General features: G+C 37.3%; 1 protein-coding gene across 4 annotated transcripts in view; it reads left to right on the plus strand.

Moving 5' to 3' along the window:
* The window catches only part of USO1 (USO1 vesicle transport factor), a 121,389-nt gene that overhangs the window by 17,177 nt on the left and 76,764 nt on the right, over nucleotides 1–27,448 (plus strand). For 2 of the 4 annotated variants that reach the window (XM_037829999.1, XM_037830000.1), the window contains exons 2-4: nucleotides 174–260; nucleotides 344–408; nucleotides 18,425–18,501. In XM_037829999.1, the coding sequence (XP_037685927.1) occupies nucleotides 174–260; nucleotides 344–408; nucleotides 18,425–18,501 (229 nt within the window). Of the gene's footprint in view, nucleotides 1–173; nucleotides 261–343; nucleotides 409–18,424; nucleotides 18,502–27,448 lie in introns of those variants that run through there. The other 2 variants (XM_037830001.1, XM_037830002.1) reach the window with 2 other exon arrangements.

The raw sequence follows: 27,448 nt of genomic DNA on the forward strand, positions 1-27,448 counted from the left end.
TTATGGGATTATAATATTACCTAAATAGATATTTAGATATGTGAAAGACTATTTCTGAAACATCAACATTTGTTGTTTTTTTCAAAATTAGATGGTGTAAATTTGGGATAAAAACTTCATGTTTTCTTTCTTGTTCTTTTTATTCTCTTATGTTATTTCATTTTTCATGACAGATTCAAAAGCTTTGTGATCGAGTGGCGTCATCTACTTTATTGGATGATCGAAGAAATGCTGTGCGTGCTCTGAAATCATTATCTAAGGTCCGTAAAACTTGATAGATTATTAAGATTATTAAGTTGGATATTATTTACTTTAATAACAATTTTTCTTTTTTTATGTGCAGAAATATCGCTTGGAAGTGGGTATCCAAGCTATGGAACATCTTATCCATGTTTTACAAACAGATCGGTAAGTCTCTGTTTAATGATTTTTCCTCCTAATTTTTCTTGGAATTTCAATTAATTTGTTTTAGAGTCAGCATCACTGTTCAAGAAATGATTAATACATTAAGACTATTAAGTTTCTACTTTCAGTTGTCATTATAGTAAATCTTCATTCAACACCTACAGGTTACAAGCCACTGTGTTAAGTGTTAGGACAGATGTGATCACAACCTTCAAAAATTTTATAGCTTCTAGGGCTACCTATTATGTAAAATGGAATGAAGTAACTGCTAATTTAATGCTTCAGATTTGGGGTTTGAATACGACAAATTAATGCTTTTATGTTCATTTAGATAAGGTATAAAATACTATACTCGAAACTCATATATCAATTATCCAGACTTGCTTTTTTGAGGAAATAAACTGCACTAAACTGAGCACTTACTTTGAGCGTGTCTTAATAGGAAGATCAGTCAGCCTATTTTTAGCTCATTTAGTTTCTCTTTAAGAGATTGTAACTGCATCTTTGGTTTTAATGAACAATTCTATGTGGAAAACTTTCAAATCTAACCTCCAGTTGAATATGTCTTCCAAGCTTCAGCTTCTCCTTGGCCATTGCTACCATACCAAGATCTCTCATAGGTATATCAAATTCAAAATGTTAGAAGTGTTTTGTTTTGTTTTGTTTTGTTATTAAACAAATAGACAGTGGATACTTCATGAATCCAAATATTAGGAATGATCTTGGGCAAAAATTTAGGACAATTTTAAAATTTTATTTTGGTAACATATATACAACATACAATTTCCTGTTTCAACCACTTTTAAGTATACATTTCACTGGTAATAATTACATTCATAATGTTGTCTTACCATCACCATCATCCATTACCAAAACCTTTCTAATATCCTGAACAGAAGCTCTGTACCCATTAGGTAATAACTCCCCATTTCCCCCTTCTCCCACCCCTGGTCTCTGGTAACCTATAATCTACTTCCTGTCTATGAATTTAGCATATTTTGGTTATTTCATATAAGTAGAATCAGACAATATTTGTCCTTTTGTATCTGGCTTATGATGTCTTCAAGGTTTGTCCTTGTTATAGCATGTGTCAGAATTTCGTTCTTTTTTACCCCTCAATAATATTCCATTGTATGGATGTACTATATTTTGTTTATCCATTCATCAGTGGCTACCCATGTTGTTTCTACCTTTTGACTATCGTGAATAATGCTGCTTTGAACATTGGTATATAGGCATCTGTTCAATTCCCTGTTTTCAAATCTTTTCAATATGTACCTAGATGTGGAATTGCCGGGTTATACCGTAATTTTATATTTAACTTCCTGAGGAACCACCAAACTGTATTCTCCAGTGACTATACCATTTTATATCCCTACCAACAATGTACAGGTGTTCCTATTTCTCCACATCCTCACCAACACTTACTTTTGTTTTTTTAATAGCCATTGTAGTGGGTGTGGAGTAGTATCTGATTGTGGTTTTCATTTGCATTTCCATAATGACTAGTGATGTTGAGCATTGTTTTTTCATGTGGTTATTGGCTATCAGAGTGAATTTATCTCCAGTCCCCTGCTCTAAACCCCACCCTTCCCCAACTGCCTTTTGCTCTGAGTTCATCCTAGACTATAGCACCTCTCTATTCAAGCTGGAAACTGAAGGAATCATGCTCAGCTCTTGTTGTCTGCTTAATCCAGTATGCCTACTCAGGCCAAAAAGTAGCTGGAATCCATGATTTTCTCTTTATTTCCCGTTTGTCTTAGCTCTTACTCTAAACGTCAGTCACTTAGACCATTATCACAGGCTATGTTATCTTTTGCTGCGTAACAAATTATCTCAAAACTCAGTGGCTCAGAATAATAAACATTTATTATCTCACGGATTCTGTGGGTTAGGAATCCAGGAGAGGCTCCACTGATTGGTTCTGGCTCAGGGTCTCTTGTGAGGTTAGAGTCAAGATGTCAAGCAGCACTGCAGTTATTTGAAAGATGACTCACTCACATTGCTCTTGGCAAGAGGCCTGTGCCAGTTTGAATGTATTATGTTCCCCAAACACCATTATCTTTGATGTAATCTTGTGTGGGCAGACCTATCAGTGTTAATTAGATTATAGTTCTTTGAGCCCCACCCAACTGTGGGTGATGACTCTGATTGGATAATTTCCATGGAGATGTTGGCCCACCCATTCAGGGTGGGTCTGAATTAAATTACTGGAGCACTATATAAGATCAGACAGAAGGAGCAAGCTGGTACAGCCAAGAGGGACACTTTGAAGAAAGCACAGGAGCTGCAGATGAGAGACAGTCTGAAAATGGCTGTTGAAAGCAGACTCTTGCTCTAGAGAAGCTAAGAGAGGACAAATACCCCAAGTGCAACTATGAGTGACATTTTTGAGGAACTGTAGCCTAGAGAGGAACATCCTGGGAGAAAGCCATTTTGAAACCAGAACTTTAGAGCAGACACCAGCCACATGCCTTCCCAGCTAACAGAGGTTTTCCGGACACCATTGGCCATCCTCCAGTGAAGGTGCCCGATTGCTGATGTGTTACCTGGACACTTTATGGCCTTAAGACTGTAACTATGTAACCAAATAAACGCCCTTTTATAAAAGCCAGTCCATCTCTGGTGTTTTGCATTCCCGTGGCATTAACAAACTAGAACAAGGCCTCAGTTCCTTACCATGTGGTTCTCCATTGGCTGCTTGAGAATCCTTTTGATATGGCTGCTGGCTTTCCCCAGAGCAAGTAATTCTAAAGGGAGAACAAAGAAGAAGCCACAATACCTTTTATGACCTAGTCTCAGAAGTCACATGCTATTAATATACCACATTCTATTTGTTGGGAGCAAGTTATTATAGTCTACACTTAAGAGCAGGGGAACTAGGTTTTACCTTTTGAAGGGAATTATGTCAAAGAATTTTTGGACACATTTAAAATCATTACTGCCTCCAAAGTATATTCTTCATCTCTTATCTCTTTGTCCCTCCATTCAGTCTGTATATTGCATTCAGTCTGTATATTGCATTTCTGAAATGTAAATCTTCCCACATTTCTGTTACCTATTTAAGGTATTTCATTAGCTTAGTGCAATGCAGAGTCCACATTTCTCTAACAAAGCAAAGTATACAAATTTTTTCAAGTTCTGGGTGCTGCCTATCTCTGTAACCTGATAGCCTCTTTTTCAATTATATTTCATCAGTGCCTAGCAGCTTGTACACACTGTTCCACCAGATAGGACCTTTCTTCTCCATACAAAGTATAACTATGTTGCTTACCTTTTCAAAGCTAACTAATTCTAATGCATTTGCATAAACACATTGGATGTATTAGGAGTATCTGTGTTATTAACATCATAGTGGATTACTGTGGTAGGCAGAATAATGGCCCCCTAAAGATGTTCATGTCCTAATTACTAGAGCCTTTGAATGTTACCTTGTATGGCAAAGGGAATTTGCAAGTGTGATTAAGTTAAGGATTTTGAGATGAGGAGATTATCCTGGATTATCCTGTTGGAACCACTGTAATCACAAGGATCCATAAAAGTTGAACAGGGAGGCCTAAAAAGAGGTCAGAGGAAAGTAATTTGGGAAGTACTCAATCCACTGTAGCTGGCTTTGAAGTTGGAGGAAGGGGGAGCCTTTTCTAGAGGCTGATAAAAGTAAGGAAATGGATTCTCCCCTAGAGCCTCCACAAAGGAAAGCAGCCCTGCCAACACTTGATTTTAGTCCAGTGAGACCGATTTTGGACCTCTGATCTCCAGAACTGTAGGATAATAAATTTGTACTGTCAAAGTCACTAAGTTTATGGTAATTTGTCATAGCAGCAATAGAAAACTGATATAGTAACCTAAGTTAGTTATTTGTTTTAAACAATATTCTAAGTCAGAGAGAGAACTGATCCTAGATCAAAAAAACCTTTAGTATGGTTATACTTACTTATATTCTTCTTTTTTCCATTTTTGAAAATCATATATACATTTTCTCATTGAGTCTTAAAAAGTTAGTAAAGAAATGACTAATCTCAACATGAAAAATAGAATGCTTACCTCTTATGTGAAGTGGTCTTCAGTGTCATTTTTAGTACACAGTGTAATATAGATATGTAGATAACCTGATAAAAATTAAATAGGTAATAGGTTATAAACAGCATTTAATGCACATTTAATGTGTGCCAGACACTGTGTGTTTTAGTTTCTTTGCCTGCTCAAGCAAATACCATGAAATGGGTCAGGTTTAACAATAGGACTTTATTAGGCTAAAACAAAGTCCAAATCAAAGCGTCATCAAGGCAATACTTTCTCCCCAAAAACTGGTGTTCTGGGGCTGGCTGTTGGTGATCCTTGGCCCTTGGTTGTTCTGTCACATGGCAATGTACATAGTGGCCTCGCATGTCCTCTCCATTCTCTTCCAGGTTCCATTGAATTTCAGCTTCTTGCTTCCCTGTAATTCTCTGTCTTAATTTCATTTTCTTATAAGGGACTCCAGTAATAGGATTAAAACCCATCCTGGACCATACCTTAATTGAAGTAACCTCATCAAAAGGTCCTGCTTACAATGGGTTCAAACCCACCGGAATCGATTCAGTTTGAAAACAAGTTTTTCTGGGGTACATATAGTTTCAAACTACCACACTGTGCTTAGAAGCAGTGTGTACTAGATAGCCTTGTGAATGTGTAAACAGATAATTATATCGTGTCAGAGGCTGCTGGGTGTTTGCTTGTGCTTCTTAAATAAATAAAGCCAAACTCATGAGTCTTCTTTTGTTTCATTCCCTTTCCTATGCTAAATATAAATATCCTTTCCATTTGCCTCTTATACTTATCTGTTGTCCTCTGTTTTCAAAGTGTTGTGTGAGTTGTTTTGTTTTTTAACTCTGCTTACAAGTTGTTGGGTTTTTTTTGTTTTTTTTGTTTTTTTTTTGTTAACTTCATCGAATCCAGAGTTCTGTATTCTGCAGTCATCTGTCCTTCCCATGTTCTTATCCTTATCTGTGGCTGCATCATGAGAGCTGTCTTTCCTTTCTTGGCATGGCTTGAAACTCTTGATCTGTCTATGGGTATGCCTCTGTATCCATCTTAAGGAGTGACTGCTCGCTCACTCTCTGAAGTCCCAAACTCTGGGCCTGAAAGTTGCCTGTTTCTCACAGATGTTTCAAAACTGTGACATTTCAATACTTGTTTTTTTATTGAGACATAATTCACATACTATACAGTTCAGCCTTTTAAAGTATACAGTTCAGTGGTTTTTGGTATATTCACAAAGTGTGCAACCCTCATAAGTATCTAATTATAGAATTTATTTATCACCCAGACAGAAACTTCATATCCTTTAAATAATAGCTCCCCATTTTGCTCGCCCCCAGCCTTTGTTAGCTTCTGATCTACCTTCTGTCTCTATGAATTTGCCTACTCTAGATATTTCATATAAATGGAATCATACAATGTTTGTCCTTTTATGCCTGGCTCATTTCACTTATAATAATGTTTTCAAGGCTCATCCATGTTATGGCATGTATCCGAACTTCATTCCTTATTATGGCTGAATAGTATTCCATTGTTTGGATATACCACAGCTTGTTTGCTCATTCATCAGTTGAGGGACGTTTGGGCTCTTTCTGCTTTTTGGCTATTACAAAAATACTGATATGAGTGTTAGTGTACCAGTTTTTGTGTGGACATTGCTGGGTCATATAATTCTGTGTTTAATTCTATGTTTAAAGTTTTTATAAACTTTTTTGTAGTTTAACTTGCTAAAAGGCAAACTTTTCCACAGCAGCTGCACCACTGAGTCTTATAAAGTTAGTAATGTATGGGATTCCAATTTCTCCAAATCCTTGCTAACACTCTTTTTTAATAGCCATCCTATACTGGGTGTGAAGTGGTATCTCATTTTCTTGTTTTTTTTTTTTTGTTGTTATCTTTTTTTTTTAACTTTTCAATTTGAGATAATTATAGAGTCACATGCAGCTATAAGAATAACATATAGGGATCTTGTGTATCTTTCACCCAGTTTCCCTTAGTTACATCTTATAAAACTATAGTACAATATTACAACCAGGAAATTGACATAGACGGGATACATGAACTTTATTCAGATTTTACAATTCTATGTGCACTCCAAGGATGTGTGTGTGTGTGTGTATGACAAGGATCCCTCATGCCACAGCCACCTCCCTCTCTCTTCACCTGCCTTACCCCTAGCAACCACTAACCTGTTATCTATCTATACAGTGTCACTTCAAGAATGTTTTATACATACACCTTATTATTTTTCCCCTTCGTATGCATGGGATCTGAAAATAAGAACAACTACTGAAAAAGGGCAAAGGATTCTTAATATTTTTCTCCACATTATTAGATATTCTGAAGTTCTGTTTTTGGTTTTGTTTTTTCTTAATGCTGTATCTTTTTATTTTTGTTTTAAATTGCCCAAGTAATATATGAGTTTATACTACTAAAAATAAAATCAAATAATAGAAATTTATAGAGTAAAAGTGAATGTCCTTTTTGCACACACAGACTCCTTCTCCCTCCCAATCTTGGTTGCTAATCTACTAGAGGAAATTGCTATTAATTATCCAATGTGTATGCTTTCACACATTTTCTCTGCATTTAGAAATTCTACATAAATATAAACGTGGGCAATATATGGTAGTTTTATTTTTATTGGCAAAGTGGATCTTGCTGTGTGATAGTTTTTATTCTGTTTTGTTTATTGTGGTAACATTTATATATATAACATAAAATTTGCCATTTTACCACTTTTTAGTGTACAGTTCAGTGGCATGAATTACTTTCACAATGTTTGCTACCATCATTACCATCCATTACTGAAACTTTTTCATCACCCAAAACAGAAACTCTTACCCTTTAAGCCATTATTCCCCACCCTTTCTCCCCGTATACCTTGCTAATCTCTAATCTTCTTTCTCTCTTTATGAATTTGCTTATTCTAGATATTTCATTTAAATGAAATCATACAATGTTTGTACTTTTATGTCAGGCTTATTTCACTTACATGTTTTCAATATTTATCCATGGTGTAACACATATCAGAACGTCATCACTTTTAACAGTTAAATAATATTCCATTTTGTTTATAAAATATACCACATTTTGTTTATCCATTCATCTATCAGTGGACACTTGGGTTGTTTTCTATTTTTTGGTTGTTATGAATAGTACTGCTCTAAACATTGGTGTACAGGTATCTGAGTCTCTGCTGTTGATTTATTTGGATATATGCTTGAAAGTGGTATTTCCAGTTCTTATGGTAATTCTATGTTTAATTTTTTGAAGAATCGCCCAACTTTTCCTGAACAGCTGCATTATTTTACATCCCCACCAGCAATGTTCAACGGTTCTAGTTTCTGTACATTCTTCCCAACGCTTATTTTCCAATCTTCTAAATAATCACCATCCTAGTGGGTGTTAATATGCTTTCGATTTGCATTTCCCTGATGGCCAATATGTTGAGCATATTTTATGTGCTTGTTAGACATTTATATATCTTCTTTGGAGAAATATACATTCAAATTCTCTGACCATTTTTAATTTGGTTACTTGTCTTTTATTGTTGAGTTATAAGAGTTCTTTATATATTCTGGATACAAGTCCCTTGTCAGATATGTCATTTGTAGATATATTCTTTCATTCTGTGGGTTGTCTCTTTTACTTTCACGCTAGTGGCCTTTGACTCAAAAAAGACTTAATTTTCATGATGTCCAATTTATCTATTTTTTCTTTTGTTATTTGTACTTTTGGTGATATATCTAAGAAACCACTGCCAAATCCAAGGTTGTGAAGACTTACTCCTATGTTTTCTTCTCAGAGTTTTATAGCATTAGCCCTCATATTTAGGTCTTTCATCTATTTTGAGCTAATCTGTGTAAATGATGTGAGTTAGGGTCCAACTTTATTCTTTTGCATGTGGATATCTAGTTGTCCCAAAACCATTGTAGAAAAAGACCATTCTTTCCCCATTTATTGTTCTTGGCATCCTTGTCAAAAATCATTTAGCCAAGATGTATGGGTTTATTTCTGAACTCTTAATTCTATTTCATTACCCTATTTTGTCTGTCCTTATGCCAGTGCCACACTGTTTTGATCAGCTTTCAACTGTTTTGTTCAAAGCTGTTGTGATCAGCTTTGTAGTTTTGAAATTGGGAAGTGTGAATTCTCCAACTTTTTTCTTCTTTTTCAAGATTCTTTTTGGCTACTCTGTGTTCCTGGCATTTCTGTATGAATTACAGAATCAGCTTGTCTATATCTACAAAAAAGGCAGCTGGGATTCTGATAGGGATTGTGTTGAATCTCTAGATCAAGTCAGGAGTATATTACCATCCTAACACTATTGTCTTCCTATCCATGAATACGGAATATCTTTTCATTTATTTAGGTCTTGGGTAATTTTTTCCAATGATGTTTTGTACTTTTCACTGTGCAAGTCTTACACCTTTTTAGTAAAATTAGTTTGATGTTATTTAAATGGAATTGTTTTCTTAATTACATTTTCTGATTGTTCTTTTCTAATGTATAGAAATACAACTGATTTTTGTATACTGAGCTTATATCCTGAGACTTTGTTGACTTGATTAGTTCTATTAGTTTTTGGTTGATTTTTTTTTTTTTGAAATTGAATTTAGAATGACACATTTATTATATTTTAATTTTGGAAAGAATCATATCTCCTGACAGCTGTTTTTTTGTTTTTTTGTTTTTTTTAATCTTCATTTTATTGAGATATATTCACATACCACGCAGTCATACAAAACAAATCATACTTCCGATTGTTTACAGTACCATTACATAGTTGTACATTCATCACCTAAATCAATCCCTGACACCTTCATTAGCACACACACAAAAATAACAAGAATAATAATTAGAGTGAAAAAGAGCAATTGAAGTAAAAAAGAACACTGGGTACCTTTGTCTGTTTCCTTCCTTCCCCTATTTTTCTACTCATCCATCCATAAACTAGACAAAGTGGAGTGTGGTCCTTATGGCTTTCCCAATCCCATTGTCACCCCTCATAAGCTACATTTTTATACAACTGTCTTCGAGATTCATGGGTTCTGCGTTGTAGTTTGATAGTTTCAGGTATCCACCACCATCTACCCCAATTCTTTGGAACCTAAAAAGGGTTGTCTAAAGTGTGCGTAAGAGTGCCCACCAGAGTGACCTCTCGGCTCCTTTTGGAATCTCTCTGCCACTGAAGCTTATTTCATTTCCTTTCACATCCCCCTTTTGGTCAAGAAGATGTTCTCCGTCCCACGATGCCGGGTCTACATTCCTCCCCGGGAGTCATATTCCACGTTGCCAGGGAGATTCACTCCCCTGGGTGTCTGATCCCACGTAGGGGAGAGGGCAGTGATTTCACCTTTCAAGTTGGCTTAGCCAGAGAGAGAGGGCCACATCTGAGCAACAAAGAGGCATTCAGGAGGAGGCTCTTAGGCACAACAATAGGGAGGCCTAGCCTCTCCTTTGCAACAACCGTCTTCCCAAGGGTAAAACTTATGGTAGAGGGCTCAACCCATCAAACCACCAGTCCCCTATGTCTGTGGTCATGTTAGCAACCATGGAGGTGGGGTAGGCGAATACCCCTGCATTCTCCACAGGCTCCTCAAGGGGGCACTACATTTTTTTTTCCTTGTTTTTCTTTTTTTTTTTTTTAACTTTCCCTTCTTTTTTAAATCAACTGTATGAAAAAAAAGTTAAAAAGAAAACAAACATACAATAAAAGAACATTTCAAAGAGACCATAACAAGGGAGTAAGAAAAAGACAACTAACCTAAGATAACTGCTTAACTTCCAACATGTTCCTACTTTACCCCAAGAAAGTTACATAATATAGCAACATTTCTGTGAACTTGTTCCTACTATATCCATCAGAAATTAACAGACCATAGTCATTCCTGGGCATCCCCAAAACGTTAAATAGCTTATCTGTTCTTATTGGATTATTGTTCCCCCTTCCTTAATTGCTCTCTATTGCTAGTTCCCCTACATTCTACATTATAAACCATGTGTTTTACATTTTTCAAAGTTCACATTAGTGGTAGCATATAATATTTCTCTTTTTGTGCCTCGCTTATTTCGCTCAGCATTACGTCTTCAAGGTTCATCCATGTTGTCATATGTTTCACGAGATCGTTCCTTCTTACTGCCGCGTAGTATTCCATCGTGTGTATATACCACATTTTATTTATCCACTCATCTGTTGAAGGACATTTGGGTTGTTTCCATCTCTTGGCAATTGTGAATAATGCTGCTATGAACATTGGCATGCAGATATCTGTTCGTGTCACTGCTTTCCGACCTTCCGGGTATATACCGAGAAGTGCAATCGCTGGATCAAATGGTAACTCTATATCTAGTTTTCTAAGGAACTGCCAGACTGACTTCCAGAGTGGCTGAACCATTATACAGTCCCACCAACAGTGAATAAGAGTTCCAATTTCCCCACATCCCCTCCAGCAATTGTAGTTTCCTGTTTGTTTAATGGCAGCCATTATAACCGGTGTTAGATGGTATCTCATTGTGGTTTTAATTTGCATCTCTCTAATAGCTAGTGAAGCTGAACATTTTTTCATGTGTTTCTTGGCCATTTGTATTTCCTCTTCAGAGAACTGTCTTTTCATATCTTTTGCCCATTTTATAATTGGGCTGTCTGCACTATTGTCATTGAGTTGTAGGATTTCTTTATATATGCAAGATATCAGTCTTTTGTCAGATACATGGTTTCCAAAAATTTTTTCCCATTGAGTTGGCTGCCTCTTTACCTTTTTGAGAAATTCCTTTGAGGTGCAGAAACTTCTAAGCTTGAGGAGTTCCCATTTATCTATTTTCTCTTTTGTTGCTTGTGCTTTGGGTGTAAAGTCTAGGAAGTGGCCGCCTAACACAAGGTCTTGAAGATGTTTTCCTACATTATCTTCTAGGAGTTTTATGGTACTTTCTTTTATATTGAGATCTTTGGTCCATTTTAAGTTAATTTTTGTGTAGGGGGTGAGGTAGGGGTCCTCTTTCATTCTTTTGGATATGGATATCCAACTCTCCCAGCCCCATTTGTTGAAAAGACCATTATGACTCAGTTCAGTGACTTTGGGGGCCTTATCAAAGATCAGTCGGCCATAGATCTGAGGGTCTATCTCTGAATTCTCAATTCGATTCCATTGATCTATATGTCTATCTTTGTGCCAGTACCATGCTGTTTTGGCAACTGTGGCTTTATAATAAGCTTCAAAGTCAGGGAGTGTAAGTCCTCCCACTTTGTTTTTCTTTTTTAGAGTGTCTTTAGCAATTCGAGGCATCTTCCCTTTCCAAATAAATTTGATAACTAGCTTTTCCAAGTCTGCAAAGTAGGTTGTTGGAATTTTGATTGGGATTGCATTGAATCTGTAGATGAGTTTGGGTAGAATTGACATCTTAATGACATTTAGCCTTCCTATCCATGAACATGGAATATTTTTCCATCTTTTAAGGTCCCCTTCTATTTCTTTTAGTAGAGTTATGTAGTTTTCTTTGTATAGGTCTTTTACATCTTTGGTTAAGTTTATTCCTAGGTACTTGATTTTTTTAGTTGCTATTGAAAATGGTATCTTTTTCTTGAGTGTCTCTTCAGTTTGTTCATTTCTAGCGTATAGAAACATTACTGACTTATGTGCATTAACCTTGTATCCTGCTACTTTGCTATATTTGTTTATTAGCTCTAGTAGCTGTATCGTCGATTTCTCAGGGTTTTCTAGATATAAGATCATATCATCTGCAAACAATGACAGTTTTACTTCTTCTTTTCCAATTTGGATGCCTTTTATTTCTTTGTCTTGCCGGATTGCCCTGGCTAGAACTTCCAGCACAATGTTGAATAACAGTGGTGACAGTGGGCATCCTTGTCTTGTTCGTGATCTTAGAGGGAAGGCTTTCAGTCTCTCACCATTGAGTACTATGCTGGCTGTGGGTTTTTCATATATGCTCTTTATCATGTTGAGGAAGTTTCCTTCAATTCCTACCTTTTGAAGTGTTTTTATCAAAAAGGGATGTTGGATTTTGTCAAATGCTTTTTCAGCATCTATTGAGATGATCAATTGATTTTTCCCTTTTGACTTGTTGATGTGTTGTAATACATTGATTGATTTTCTTATGTTGAACCATCCTTGCATGCCTGGAATGAACCCCACTTGGTCATGGTGTATGATTTTTTTACTGTGTCTTTGGATTCGATTTGCAAGTATTTTGTTGAGGATTTTTGCATCTATATTCATTAGGGAGATTGGCCAGTAGTTTTCCTTTTTTGTAGCATCTTTGCCTGGTTTTGGTATTAGATTGATGTTAGCTTCATAAAATGAGTTAGGCAGTGTTCCATTTTCTTCAGTGTTTTGAAAGAGTTTGAGTAAGATTGGTGTCAGTTCTTTCTGGAAAGTTTGGTAGAATTCCCCTGTGAAGCCATCTGGCCCTGGGCATTTATTTGTGGGAAGATTTTTGATGACTGATTGGATCTCTTTGCTTGTGATGGGTTGGTTGAGGTCTTCTATTTCTTCTCTGGTCAGTCTGGGTTGTTCATATGTTTCCAGGAAATTGTCCATTTCTTCTGCATTATCCAGTTTGTTGCCATACAGTTGTTCATAATATCCTCTTATAATTTTTTTAATTTCTTCAGGATCTGCAGTTATGTCACCTTTTTCATTCATTATTTTGTTTATATGGGTCTTCTCTCTTTTTGATTTTGTCAGTCTAGCTAGGGGCTTGTCAATCTTGTTGATCTTCTCAAAGAACCAACTTTTGGTGATATTTATCCTCTCTATTGTTTTTTTGTTCTCTATGTCATTTATTTCTGCTTTAATCCTTGTTATTTCTTTTCTTCTACTTGGTTTAGGATTGGTTTGCTGTTCATTTTCTAGCTTCTTCAGTTGATCCATTAGTTCTTTGATTTTGGCTCTTTCTTCCTTTTTAATATATGCGTTTAGTGCTATAAATTTCCCCCTTAGCACTGCTTTTGCTGCATCCTGTAGGTTTTGGTATGTTGTGTTCTCATTTTCATTCGTCTCTATATATTTAGCAATTTCTCTTGCTATTTCTTCTTTAACCCACTGATTGTTTAGGAGTGTGTTGTTTAACCTCCAGGTATTTGTGAATTTTCTAAGTCTCTGATGGTTATTGACTTCTAATTGTATTCCATTGTGGTCAGAGAATGTGCTTTGAATAATTTCAATCTTTTTAAATTTATTGAGGCTTGTTTTATGTCCCAGCATATGATCTATTCTGGAGAAAGTTCCGTGAGCACTAGAAAAGTATGTGTATCCTGGTGATTTGGGATGTAATGTCCTGTATATGTCTGTTAAATCTAATTCATTTATCAGATTGTTTAGGTTTTCAATTTCCTTATTGGTCTTCTGTCTGGTTGATCTATCTATAGGAGAGAGTGATGTGTTGAAGTCTCCCACAATTATTGTGGAAACATCAATTGCTTCCTTTAGTTTTGCCAGTGTTTCTCTCATGTATTTTCTGGCACCTTGATTGGGTGCATAGACATTTACAATTGTAATTTCTTCTTGCTCAATTGCCCCTTTTATTAGTATGTAGTGGCCTTCTTTGTCTCTCAAAACATCCCTGCATTTGAAGTCTATTTTATCTGAGATTAATATTGCTACACCTGCTTTCTTTTGGCTATAGCTTGCATGAAATATTTTTTTCCATCCTTTCACTTTCAGTTTCTTTGTGTCCCTGTGTCTAAGATGAGTCTCTTGTATGCAACATATTGGTTGTTCATTTTTTTTTGATCCATTCTGCGAATCTATATCTTTTAATTGGGGAGTTTAATCCATTTACATTCAACGTTATAACCGTGAAGGCATTTCTTGAATCAGCCATCTTATCCTTTGGTTTATGTTTGTCATATTTTTCCCCTCTCTCTATTAATATCCTTTATTGTACCCATACCGAATCTCTTTAGTACTGAACCTTTCTCCAAGTCTCTCTGTCCTGTCTTTGTTTCTCTGTCTATAGGGCCCCCTTTAGTATCTCCAGTAGGGCAGGTCTCTTGTTAGCAAATTCTCTCAGCATTTGTTTGTCTGTGAAAAATTTAAGCTCTCCCTGAAATTTGAAGGAGAGCTTTGCTGGATAAAGTATTCTTGGCTGGAAATTTTTCTCACTCAGAATTTTAAATATATCGTGCCACTGACTTCTCGCCTCCATGTTGGCTGCTGAGTAGTCACTACTTAGCGTTATGCTGTTTCCTTTGTATGTGGTGAATTGCTTTTCTCTTGCTGCTTTCAGAACTTGCTCCTTCTCTTCTGTGTTTGACAGTGTGATCAGTATATGTCTCGGAGTGGGTTTATTTGCATTTATTCTATTTGGAGTTTGCTGAGCATTTATGATTTGTGTATTTACGTTGTTTAGAAGATTTGGGAAGTTTTCCCCAACAATTTCTTTGAATACTCTTCCTAGACCTTTACCCTTTTCTTCCCCTTCTGGGACACCAATGAGTCTTATATTCGGACGTTTCATATTATCTATCATATATCCCTGAGGTCCATTTCAATTTTTTTCCCCATTCTTTCTTTTATGCTTTCATTTTCCATTCTGTCATCTTCCAGGTCACTGATTCGTTGTTCAACTTCCTCTAGTCTTGTACTATGAGTGTCCAGCATCTTTTTAATTTGGTCAACAGTTTCTTTAATTTCCATAAGATCATCCATTTTTTATTTAGTCTTGCAATGTCTTCTTTATGCTCTTCTAGGGTCTTCTTGATTTCCTTTGTCTCCCGTACTATGGTCTCATTGTTCATCTTTAGTTCTTTGAGTAGCTGCTCTAGGTGCTGTGTCTCTTCTGATCTTTAGATTTGGGTGCTTGGGCTTGGGTTATCCATATCGTCTGGTTTTTTCATATGCTTTATAATTTTGTGTTGTTTTTGGCCTCGTGGCATTTGCTGAACTTGATAGGGTTCTTTTAGGATTTGTAGACCAATTGAAGTCCTTATCTCACAGATCTACAGCTTCGTGGGGTACACTTTCTCTAACTAACCAGCAGGTGGCATCCACGAGCCACCTGTTCTCCACAAGCCAGTTCTCCCCTGCTTAGCCTTTTTGGTGAGTGGAGGAGTGAGTCTTGTGGGGTCCAATTGGTGTACCAAGCTTGCATGTGTAGTTGGTGTTGCCTGCCCTGTATATGGGGCGTGTTTCTGGGCAGTCAGGGAGGGGAGGTTGCCCTAACAATCAAATCTCCCTGGTGATCCTAGAGTTTTAAAGCTGCTGCAATAGTCTAATCCTTCAGTTCAGTCCTGCCACAGTTTGTCTCTGCCACTGACCCACAAGTCCTTGGTATTGGCGTATGGCTCCTGAGACTTGGAGTGGGTCCCTCTTCCAGGCTGTGCACCCCGGGTCCTCTGTTGAGGGATGGCTGTGCTATGTCACAGGTGAGTGCCGTCCCCCCAGGGCAGTTCTGGGCTACTGGGCTGTGTAGGGAGGCTCCCAGTCTGCTGAAATGATGGTTGAATTGGGCTTTGTTAATTCACACTGCTCCACCTTCCCAACTCTGGGACAATCAGCTGAGGTTGCAGGGAAGGCTAATGTCCACGCCCCGTTTTGTGGTGTGTGCCTGTTATTTGAAGCACTTCCGTCACACTGGGTTGTCTGGGGCAGCTCTGGGGTATGGGGCTGGCGATGGGCAGGAGTGTTTCCTGTCCACCAGGATGATGGCTGTGAGCGGACACCCCTCTTTTCTTGGGAAGTTGTGGTGTTGAGTGAATTTTCTCAACCACTGGATTATTGCCTTTTGTCTCAGAGCTCTCTTAGTTCTGCTCTTGACTTGACCTGCCCAAATTGCAAGTCTTTGAAGCTTTCTGTATTGGGCTTCTTAGAGTAATTGTTTTAGAAAAAGAAAAAAGGATTAAAAAAAAAAAAAAGGGCCCTCCTCAGAGATCTAATGGGTTATTGAAATGCTAAGAGACAAAGCAGCCAGGGCCATTAAGGAAAGGTCCACAGGGCAGAGAGATCAGCTTTTCTTTGGGATTTTCATATGCGCCTCAGGGCCTGAGCTCTGCCCTTCCCCTTTCTATGTTCACCAGAACTCCAAAAATCCTCCGCTTTTATTTTGGAGTTTTTCGTGTTGTTTTTTTTCTATGCCTGTCTCCTCTCTGCTGGGCTGGCTGCTCTCAGATTCTCTGGTGTCTGGTCTCAGTCTATCTATGGTTGGAGTTTGGATCAGTAGAATGAGTTTCCGATAAGGGCTGCCACTGCAGTTCTCCCTTCTCCTTCCCGGAGCTGACAGCCCCTCCTCCCACGGGACTGAGCCTGGCAGGGAGGGGCGCGGGTCCCCTGGCCGCAAAACCTTACAGATTTCGCTGATCTCAGCAGTTCCACGTTTTCATGAGTGTTGTATGAAGTATGCCCAAAGTCAGATTGCTCTGTGGTGTCCAGTCCATGCAGTTCCTGGGTTTCTACCTACTTTCCTGGAGGAGTAACTAAAACATACAGCTCACCAGTCTGCCATCTTGCCCCACCTCCTCCTGATGGCTGATTATTAACTTTTTTTTTTTTTTAATTCAGTTTTATTGAAATACATTCACACAACCATACAATCATCCATGGTATACAATCAACTGTCCACAATATGATCACGTAGTTATGCGTTCATCACCACAATCTATCCCTGAACATTTTCCTTACATCAGAAAGATTTGGTTGATTTTTAAAGGATTTTCTGTGTACAGAATCATGCTGTCTGCACAAAGAGATAGTTTTACTTATTGTAGTCCGATGTAGATGACTTCTTTTAAAAAAAATTTATTCTGGTAACATATATAACCTTACATTCCCCATTTTATCCACTTTCAGATATACCATTCAGTGGTGTCAATTTCATTCACAACGTTGTGCAACCCTTCCACCATCCATTCAAGATTTTTCCCTTACCCCAAAAAGCATTAATGCCTCATTCCACACTCCATCCCAGGTCCTTATAATTTGGATGCCTTTCGTTTCATTTTTTTTACCTAATTGCTCTGGCTAGAACCTCCAGTTGCTGTTGAATAGAAGTGGCAATAGGGGACATCTCTGGCTTGGTCCTAATCGTAGGGAGTAAGTTTTAGTCTTTTACCCTTACATATGTTAACTATGGGTTTTTCATAGATGCTCTTTATCAGATTGAAGAGGTTACTTTCAATCCTAGTTTCTCAACAGTCTATTAAAAGTTGCTCTTCAAAATTTCTCAAATACCAAGCAATAAACAATAGAAGACTCACTTTATTGGATTTTTTAGAGCCTCCTCTGAATCTTTAGGACCTCTTGATTTCCCACTGTAAATGCCATTATCCCTCATGACTTCAAAATCTGTTTGTCAGTGACTACAAAACCTTACAAAACCTAATTTTTAAATACTACATGTTTACCTGAGTTTTTTTTAACAAAATAAAGTATAGAGAGGGAAGAACAAATTCTCATAGTCCAACGTGACATAATGCTGTTCATTTGTGTATATTTCTATCTAGTTTTTTCATGTATTTATTGTATTTATATATATAGTTACATAAAATGTATATGTATATACAGACATAAAATTATCTGAGTTTTGCTAATTTTGCTGATTTTAAATTTGGGTTTAATTTACAAATTTATTTATAAGGGTTTTTTCATGTTTATATAGATATATACACACTTATACAAGTATATATTTTGCTGTTTAGATCATTCTGTACATCAAATTTTGTATTCAGTTTTTTTCCAACATAGCATTATATCGTGAGTTTTTAAATTACTATGACATTAAACATTCTTCTTATTACATTTTTTTCATTGCTGCCTTTTATGTATGAATTACGAGAATTGAACTATTTTATTGGACATTTGGGTTGCTACTAATTTTTCACAACTATAAGTATTCAGTTTGCATTCTGATATTTTCTTGGTGTAAGTTTTTAGATGTAATTAATGTTTCTTACAGTGTTGTTAAATAACTGTCTAAAAATGGTTATAACAGTTTATACTCCAACCAGCAGTGTATAAGTCTAATAATTTATTTTTTCCAGTTCAGATTCTGAAATAATAGGTTATGCTTTGGACACACTATATAATATAATATCTAATGATGAAGAAGAAGAAGTAGGTAAGTTTCCAGTTATTGTTAATGTGTTACTTAATTATCTGTACATAAAATTAAGAATTGTGATTTTGCTGATTATAAAGTTGGATTTATTTTACAAATTTATTTAGAAGATTTTCTTTTCTTAGTTCTTTTCTATTTTTTAATCAATAAAGACATAGGCTTTTTCCTAGAAAATTACTTTTAGCACGATTGCTTTGCATGTGATTTTGGAACACTATAATGAGATGGGATAGATTCTTCTTTCCTAGGCAATATTTTCTCCTCTCTTTGATTTTGGGTTTAATTACACCATGTGAATATGAGAAATTTCTGGGTTAAATAATCATTTTTGATTATAAATTGAACATCAAATGATTTTATCTTTATATTATCTGGTGAATAGTATGAAGTTTAAGGGTTTTGTTCTAATAAATTCTTAAGCTTTTCACATAGTGCTTGATCATTTATAAAGAACAACAATTTATACTTAGAAAAAATTTTTTCTTTATATCTAGTCCATTTGGTCTTAAATGATATGAGAAAGATTAAAATCTGCATATTTCTTTGTTACATCCTTCTTTTCCTTTCGTGCTTCAAATTACTTCCATACTTGAAAGCAAGGTGTGCCTTTCTGTCAGTATTTGTTTGCATTGCTTGATGGAGATCTATACATTTTGTTCTGTGTATTGCAAAAGCATACTTACTGAGTAACACTTCACAGTGCGCATAGATTGCAATGAAGAGTGCATTCCTCATAGACTGGGTGATGCAGTAGGACATGGTAGGTTTTTCATTATTCCAGAAAGTCAGAAAAATGTATATATTCACACATTTTATAAATCTAATTTAGGCCAAAATATGGTCTTTCAGAATTCTGGGTAGGCAAATCATAAAGAAATGTAAATGTGTATTGACTATGCACATATCTTATTAAGTAAAAGTAAAGCAGAAATATATGTAGATATTAACTTCTCTGTTTACTACAGAATCCTCTTAATAGGCACATTTGAAACTGGGTTGTGTTGAATAGTCACAGTTCCTTAGACTTAAATATACTTTGTCTTAATTTTTATTCTTTCATGACATTTAACATATGATTCAACTTCATTAATTTCTCAGGGGTAAAAAATCTTAAGTAAATTTGATCTAGTACTCATGAAAAAAAAGAAATTGTCAGTCACATGAGAACACTTAGGTGCAAACACACTGGAAAACACACTTTAAAGGAAAAGATACTTCTTTCCCTAGTTGTTTCTCAGATGAGAAAGTTGGATGCAAGACACCTTTTGTAACACTTCAAAGAAAAAGACTTTCTTCCTCCTTCATCCCCCCCACTCCCATCCTCTCTTCCTCTCTTCTTCCCCTTCCTTCCTACCTTTCTTACCTTCCCTACCTTCCTTCCCTACCTTCCTTTTTTTCCCTTAACTATTGCAGATTCAAAATTTAGCTCTTTTTCTAGTTAGTTTTTAGGGATTGCTGAGGATAATTTTTCTGTTTTAAAAAATATGTACAGCTTTGATATTTTTTAGTTAGATCGTTTTCGTTTGTTATGCACTTACAGTATAATTAAGTTTAGAGCCAACTTTTTAGTTCTCTTTGTGAATTTAGGCTCTTTATTTTTAAATCAGCATCCAGAAATGATCCTTTGGCTATAACAGTTAGTTAGATAAGCAGTAGTAGAATCATGTTTTCTAGAAAAGATCAAAACATGAACTCAGAGTTTCTTCTGAAAATTTACTCATCCTGAAATAGTAAATTAAAAAAATTTAGATACTGAAAAAAATGGAAGTGTCCTTCAGCTCAATTATTGATGTTTTCCCTTTACTACTTCATCAAAAGGCAACTCTTAGTTGACTCCATCTTTAGAGTTCTTCCATAGGGATATTTTATAACCCTTTAATTTAATGTTAAATCTGTCTCAAAGTCCTGAAAATATAGTACATACTTTATATCTTTTAGGATACCTCTAGGATTTGACTAAAATGAATACAAGTTCCTTCTGTCAAGAGATTATATTGCTTATTTGACGTTTTCACTCTCTTATTTATCGTATATACTAGTACATTTGGAACTGTATTATCACCCACTTCTAATTTTTTTTGTCTACCTTTTCAGATGATGTTGAAGGTAAAAGATTGCATTTACATATGCATGATGCTTTTAGGCATAATTTCTGGTAATATAAAAGGACACTGTCAAGTGATGTTTCTTCTGGCTGATAAAAAAGATCTGAGATTTGTTTTACTATATAAGAATTCTTTAGTTAAAGAAGAATATTTGATAATCTTATACTGCTATTTATTATTCTGTGGCTGCTAAATCTATTAAGTATCCAGAACACAGAAAATATTCTAATGCATCTTTTAATAAAATTGAACCTTATTCTCTAGTAGGGCAGTCTGTATATCTGAAATGATTTTGTGTGTAATTTTTCCTGGGAAAATTTTTTAGGCAGTCTATTTTGAATATACATATAAATGTATACATTATATTTTACCTATATCCAGTAAGACTGGAAGTTATTCCAGTTCAGAGAATACGTATATGTTGATATTGTCCCTTTAAAATAATGCATGCACAATAATATTCTGGTTACTGACATTTTTGACATTCATAGAACTTACCCATACCCATCTTTTCTTTCTTTTCTTTGGTGGTCTCTTTCAAGTTCCACTTACTTTTAATATTGATATTTCTTTTCCTTATTGTTAAAGACCAAGTTTTATTTTGTTTTACCAATTTTCCTGAAATGCTTAACTTCTTAAGATTAAGAAGGGAATATTCTTGTCTAACGTAGGTTTAAAAAGGTACATAATAAATTGCTTATACCTAAAAAAAACTAACAAAAGAAACTAACTTATTAAGATATGTAGCATAACCTTTTGTAGTGCTTCATCCCCTTGTTTGAAATAAATAAAAAAATTACGAAAAGCACTATGCCTTACCTCTGTGACATTAAACTATTTCCTTTTGGGTAGTACAGATTAGTAATTCTTGTTTCTATTATTGTTTGATCAAATTTGTATAGAGCTTTAAAGTTTACAGAGTGCTTACATGCCCATTGTCTTATTTAATCTTCATAGCAGCTTGTGAGGTAGGTGCATTATTCTCTTTTCTAAATATTAGAGATTGGAGGCCCAGAGATTATGTAACTTGTATAATGTTGTCCAGTAAGTAGGAGAACAGTATTTATTTTGATACATATTTTTAAATATTCCATAGATTTCTGATTAAATAAATTGTGGCCAAGTTTATTTTTATTTTTCTGAATAGATTCCTTATTAAATCATGTAAATTTATGACTAGTTTATAGAAAATGCAGAATGATTGGAGCAAACATTAAAAAGTAATTGCAAGAAGTCATTAGAAACCACAAGAGCAGGGAGAAAGGAGAGGATGTCTCCAGGTAATGTGAGGCAGAGATATGAGCCAAGGAATCCCAGGACTGCAGCAAGCCAGCACCAGAGCACTAGTCTTTGGGCAGAAAGTTTGGTCTTAACAATGCCTTGATTTTGGACTTGTAGCCTCAGAAACTGTTCCATCCCCTTCCCCTAGAAGTAAGCTCTTCCATGAATGTGATGTATGATAGTCTTAGCAATTAAGATGCAATTGTAGACCAGAAAGATGGCGGATTAGGAGAGACAGAGCAAAACTGCTCTGTGAAGAACACTAGATAAAGGACAGAAAGCACTCCAGAACAGAAGTTCCAGGGTTCCACCAGCTGGGCAGGAACTTCTGTACCCATGGTGAGGACGTACTTGTAGAGACTGTGTTTAAGACTGGTGAGTGTTCAGCCTGGAACGCCGCCAGAGAATGAGTGGTTGGAGCTAGCTGATGAGTGCAGAAGGGAACAGCCTTCCATGCCCCGGGCAACGTCCTCACCTCCTGCTATGGTGGTAACCCTTCGCAGACCTGCAGCCAAGAGCCTCCATGCCAGAGACTGGCAGTTGGAGCAGGCAGATGAGCACAGAACGGGGCAGATTTCCACACCCTGTTCAGCCATCTTTGCAGTTGGCTGGGGAGATACCCCTTCACAGCACCACAGCTGAGAGCTTCCTTGAGGAAACTCGGGGTTCGGCAGACTTGTGACAGCATCCACTCTTCCTGCGTGGAAGCCCACAGTGTGAACAGCCTAAAGGTGAGGGCACTGTACGGAAGTATGAGGAGCCTCCCCCAGTCCCAGGGACTGCTGGGTGCAGGGCAGACAGGGACTGTGGGGCATTTGAGCTGGAAGGTAAGACGCACAGCTCTGCAGCCCCAGAGTACTCCACCTGCAGCCCAGGGAATGGCTGGGACCACTGTGTCCTGGAGCGGACCACCAGCCAAACCATGCAGGGTATGCCCCCCCCCCCATCCACAGGGCTGGCAGTCCCCAGTGCACACGAAAAATTGGTGCACTGATTGGTCTTCCACATGAGTTGGACCCCCTCTCAGTGCATAGACAAAGTTGGGGGTGAACTGACTTGAGGGGAAGAGGTGGCTCAAGAGCACTATCTGATGGTCAGGGAAAGTGTACTCCACCAATTATTTCATTATGTTCAAATAATCCTGCATGTCCTAAAAGAACCCTGTCCAGGTAACCAAATGCCAAGAGGCCAAAAACAACAGAAAGTTTTAAAGCATATGACGAAACCAGAGATATGAATAACCCAAATGTCCAAAAGCCAGAGGAGACACAGAACTTTGAGCAATTAATCAAAGAAGTAACCACAAACATCAGTGTCATGGCTCAGGATATAAAGGACATGAAAAAGACCCTCAAAGAGCATAAAGAATAATTTGCCAGGATAAATAAAAAAATAGCAGATCATTGGAAATAAAAGATACTGTTGATCAAATTAAAAATATTCTTGAGACATCTAACAGCAGATTTGAAGAGGCAGAGGAATGAATTAGCGACCTCTAAGACAGGACAATGGAATGCAAAAGCGCAAAAGAATGAATGGTGAAAAAAATTGAAAAATTTGAAATGGATCTCACGGAAATGATGGCCAACATGAAGCGCACAAATACAAGAATCATTGGGAGGTGGAGCAAGATGATGGCATAGAGAAGTGTAGAATTTAGTTAGTCCTCTAGAGCAACTAGTAAATAATCTGGAACAACTGTTGGGAGGCATCTGTGAATAGACACACATCGGACACCAGCCTGGAATGGGTGGAGTGGCTGAGACTGTAGCTCAGAATTGTAAGTAAAGCTCTGCAAACCCGGAGCTGAAGTCGCTCCTCACTGAGACAGAGCAGGCCGAGCTGAAACACTGCCATGTGAAGAAACGAAACAGGTTACAGGGAAAGTAACTCAACCAAGCTCCAACTGCAGTTTTAATTAACATATTTGGACTACTGAATACAAGCTACAAGCAAGGAGCAGGAAGGGAAGCAGATTCCTTCCAGCAAGGAGGAGGCAGGGCTTATGGGAAAAAAATACATAAATAAATAAAACAGAGAGTTTTCAGAATACTGGAAAGCAGCTGTGTCCCAAAAAAACTGAGGGACTAGGGACTGGCTCTGAAAAAAGGCCTTTGCTCTTTTTCCATTTTTTTTTTCTCACATTCTAAGCAGCACATTAGAGAAAGCCTCAGGCATCTTCGAGTCTGTGCTGACCCAGGCAAGTGTGAAGTTAACAGCTAGAAAGATAAAGGAGGAATTCAAATGGAGAAGATAACTCCCTTGGGCTCATATATTCCCTAAGAAAAGGGGGGGTGGGACCAGCCCAAGTGGCTCCCATCTCTCAGAGAATTCAGACCCCAGGGCCTAGGGGAAAACAAACAAACCAGAAATAACCACTTGGCTTCTGACACTCTCAGCCCCTCGACAGGTCAGGGTCCACTGTGAATTAAAGGAACCACACCTCTTTACGCTGGTGGGGAGCTGCAGGCTGACAAGCACCACCTGCTGGGCTGGATAGGCAAAGCACAGAGGCTAGAGACCTCACAGGAAAGTCTGTCAATCTTCTGGGACCCACCGTTAGGGAAAACTGAATATACAGCCTCGCTGTAAGACCTGAGCTCCTCTGGTCTGGGAAAATCTGAATGGAGCATTCAGGGAAACCAGATGCCTAGACAACAGAAAGTGAAAAATCACACTAGGAAAAACGAAGATAGGGCCTAGGGAAAGGAACAAACTTACACTTAACAGAGATACAAGAATTAAAACAACTAATTATTAATCAAACAAATCTCCTAAATCAGTTAAAAAAATCCAAAAATCATTTCAACAAGTTGAGGGAAGATATGGCAAAAGAGATGAAGGATATAAAGAAGACATTGGGCGAACACAAGGAAGAAATTGAAAGTTTGAAAAAACAAATTGGCGGAACTTACGGGAATGAAAAGCAGAACACGAGATGAGGAACACAGTGGTGACATACAGCAGCAGATTTCAAGAGGCAGAAGAAGAGATTCATGAACTGGAGAACAGGACATCTGAAACCCTACACGCAAAAGAGCAGATGGGGAAAAGAATGGAGAGATATGAGTGATGTCTCAGGGAACTGAGTGGCAACATGCAGCTCATGAATGTATGTGTCATGGGTGTCCCAGAAGGGGAAGAGAAGGGAAAAGGGGCAGAGGTAATAATGGAGGAAATAGTCGCTGAAAATTTCCCATCCCTTACGAAAGACATAAAATTACAGATCCAAGAAGCACAGCGAACTCCAAACAGGATAGATCCAAATAGACTTATTTCAAGACACTTAGTAATTAGATTATTGAGTGTCAAAGACAGGGAATTCTGGAAGCAGCAAGAGAAAAGCGATCCATCTCATACAAGGGAAGATCAATAAGACTGTGCAGATTTCTCAGTAGAAACCATGGAGGCGAGAAGGCAGTGGTATGATACATTTAAGATACTGAAAGAAAAAACACCAACTAAGAATTTCATATCTGGTAAAACTGTCCTTTAAATATGAGGGAGAGTTTACAATATTCTCTGACAAACAGACAGTGAGAGAGTTTGTGAACAAGATACCTGCTCTACAGGAAATACTAGAAGGAGTGCTACAGACAGATAGGAAAACACAGGAGAGAGATGTTTGGAGCCCAATGTTGGGAGATGGTAGCACAATAATGTAAGTACACTTAACAAAGATGACTGTGAGTATGGTTGAAAGGGAAAGGTTAGGGCCATGTAGGACACCAGAAGGAAAGAGAAGATAAGGACTGGGAATGTGTGGCTTAGTGAAACTTAGAGCAGTTGATGGTGATAAAATGTACAACTATGTTTTTGCATGAGAGAGAACAAATGAATGTCAACTTTGCAAGGTGTTAAAAAGGGTGTAGTATTAGGGGAAAATCACAGTCAATGCAAGCTAGAGTCTGTAGTTAACAGTAACATTGCAATATGCTTGCTTTAATTGTAACAAAGGCAATACACCAAAGCTACATGCCTGTAAGAGGGAGCATAAGGGAGGGGTATGAGATTCTTGGCATTAATGTTTTTGTCTCTTTTTTTTATGGTATTCTATTTTATTTTAACCTTTTCTTTTGTGGCTTTTTAGTTGCCATTTTTTTCTCTTTTTCTTTTTCTTTTGTCTTTTTTACTTTTTGCCTCTTCCTCTTTCTTTATGGCTATATTTTATCTTGTTTTTATTTTCCTTTTATCCTTTTTATTACTGACCTTATTGCTGTATTTTATTTTTATTTTTCCTTTTGTCCTTTTTATTATTTTGTTTCAATTCTCTTTTTTTGAGTAATGAACATGTATAAGTGCTAATTGTGACAATGCACAACCATATGATGATACTGTAAACAATTGACTTTATACTGTGGATGATTGCATGGTATTTGAATATATCCCTATAAAATTGCAGGGAAAAAAATAAACAGAGGGACACAAGTGCTGGAGAGAACTTGGAGAGAGAGATGTATGTATTCACTGTCGGTAGGGAAATAGAGTGGTGTAGCCTATCTGGAGGACATTGTGCCGGTTTGGATATATTATGTCCCCCAGAATGCCATTATCTTTGATGTAATCTTGTGTAGGCAGCTGATTCAGTGTTGATTAGATTTTAATTCTTTGAGTGTTTCCATGGAGATGTGCCCCACCCAACTGTGGGTGATGACTCTGATTGGATAGTTTCCATGGAGGTGTGGCCCCGCCCATTCAGAATGGGCCTTGAGTTTACTCAAGCATGATACAAGCTCAGACAGAAGGGGCGAATGTGCTACAGTCAAGAGGGACACTTTGAAGAATGCACAGAAGCTGAAAGAGTAGCTACAGATGAGAGACAGTTTGAAGACAGCCGTTGAAAGCAGATTCTTTCTCCGGAGAAGCTAAGAGAGAACAAACACTCCAAGAGCAACTGAGAGTGACATTTTGAAGAGAAGCTGTGGCCTAGAGAGGAACGTCCTGGGAGAAAGCCATTTTGAAAGCAGAACTTTGGAGCAGATGCCAGCCACGTGCCTTCCCAGCTAACAGAGGTTTTCTGGACACCATTGGCCATCCTCCAGTGAAGGTACCCGATTGCTGATGCATTACCTTGGACAATTTATGGCCTTAAGACTGTAACTGTTTAACCAAATAAACCCCCTTTTATAAAGGCCAATCCATTTCTGGTGTTTTGCATTCTGGTAGCATTAGCAAACTGGAACAGACAGTAAGGTGGTCCCCCAAGAAGCTAGGTATGTGGGGGCTTCAAGGTCCTGCAACCTCAGTATGGGGTATACACTTGGAAGAGAGGAGAGCAGAGACATGAATGGACATTTACACACCAATATGTATAGTGGCAGTATTCACTATTTGCAATAGATGGAGGTGGCCTAAGAGTACATTGACTGAAGAACAGAATAGTGAACTGTAGTGTATGCATACAATAGAATATCGAGCGGCTACAAGAAATGAAGCTGTGAGACGCACAACTAGGTGAATGAGTCTTGAGTACAACATTTTGAGTGAGGCACACCAGAAACAAGAGGACAAACACTATAATGCCTCACTAATATGGGCTATCTATAATGTGTAAACTCTGA

The sequence above is a fragment of the Choloepus didactylus genome, chromosome 3 (genome assembly GCF_015220235.1).
Source record: "Choloepus didactylus isolate mChoDid1 chromosome 3, mChoDid1.pri, whole genome shotgun sequence".
NCBI classification, from domain to species: domain Eukaryota; kingdom Metazoa; phylum Chordata; class Mammalia; order Pilosa; family Megalonychidae; genus Choloepus; species Choloepus didactylus.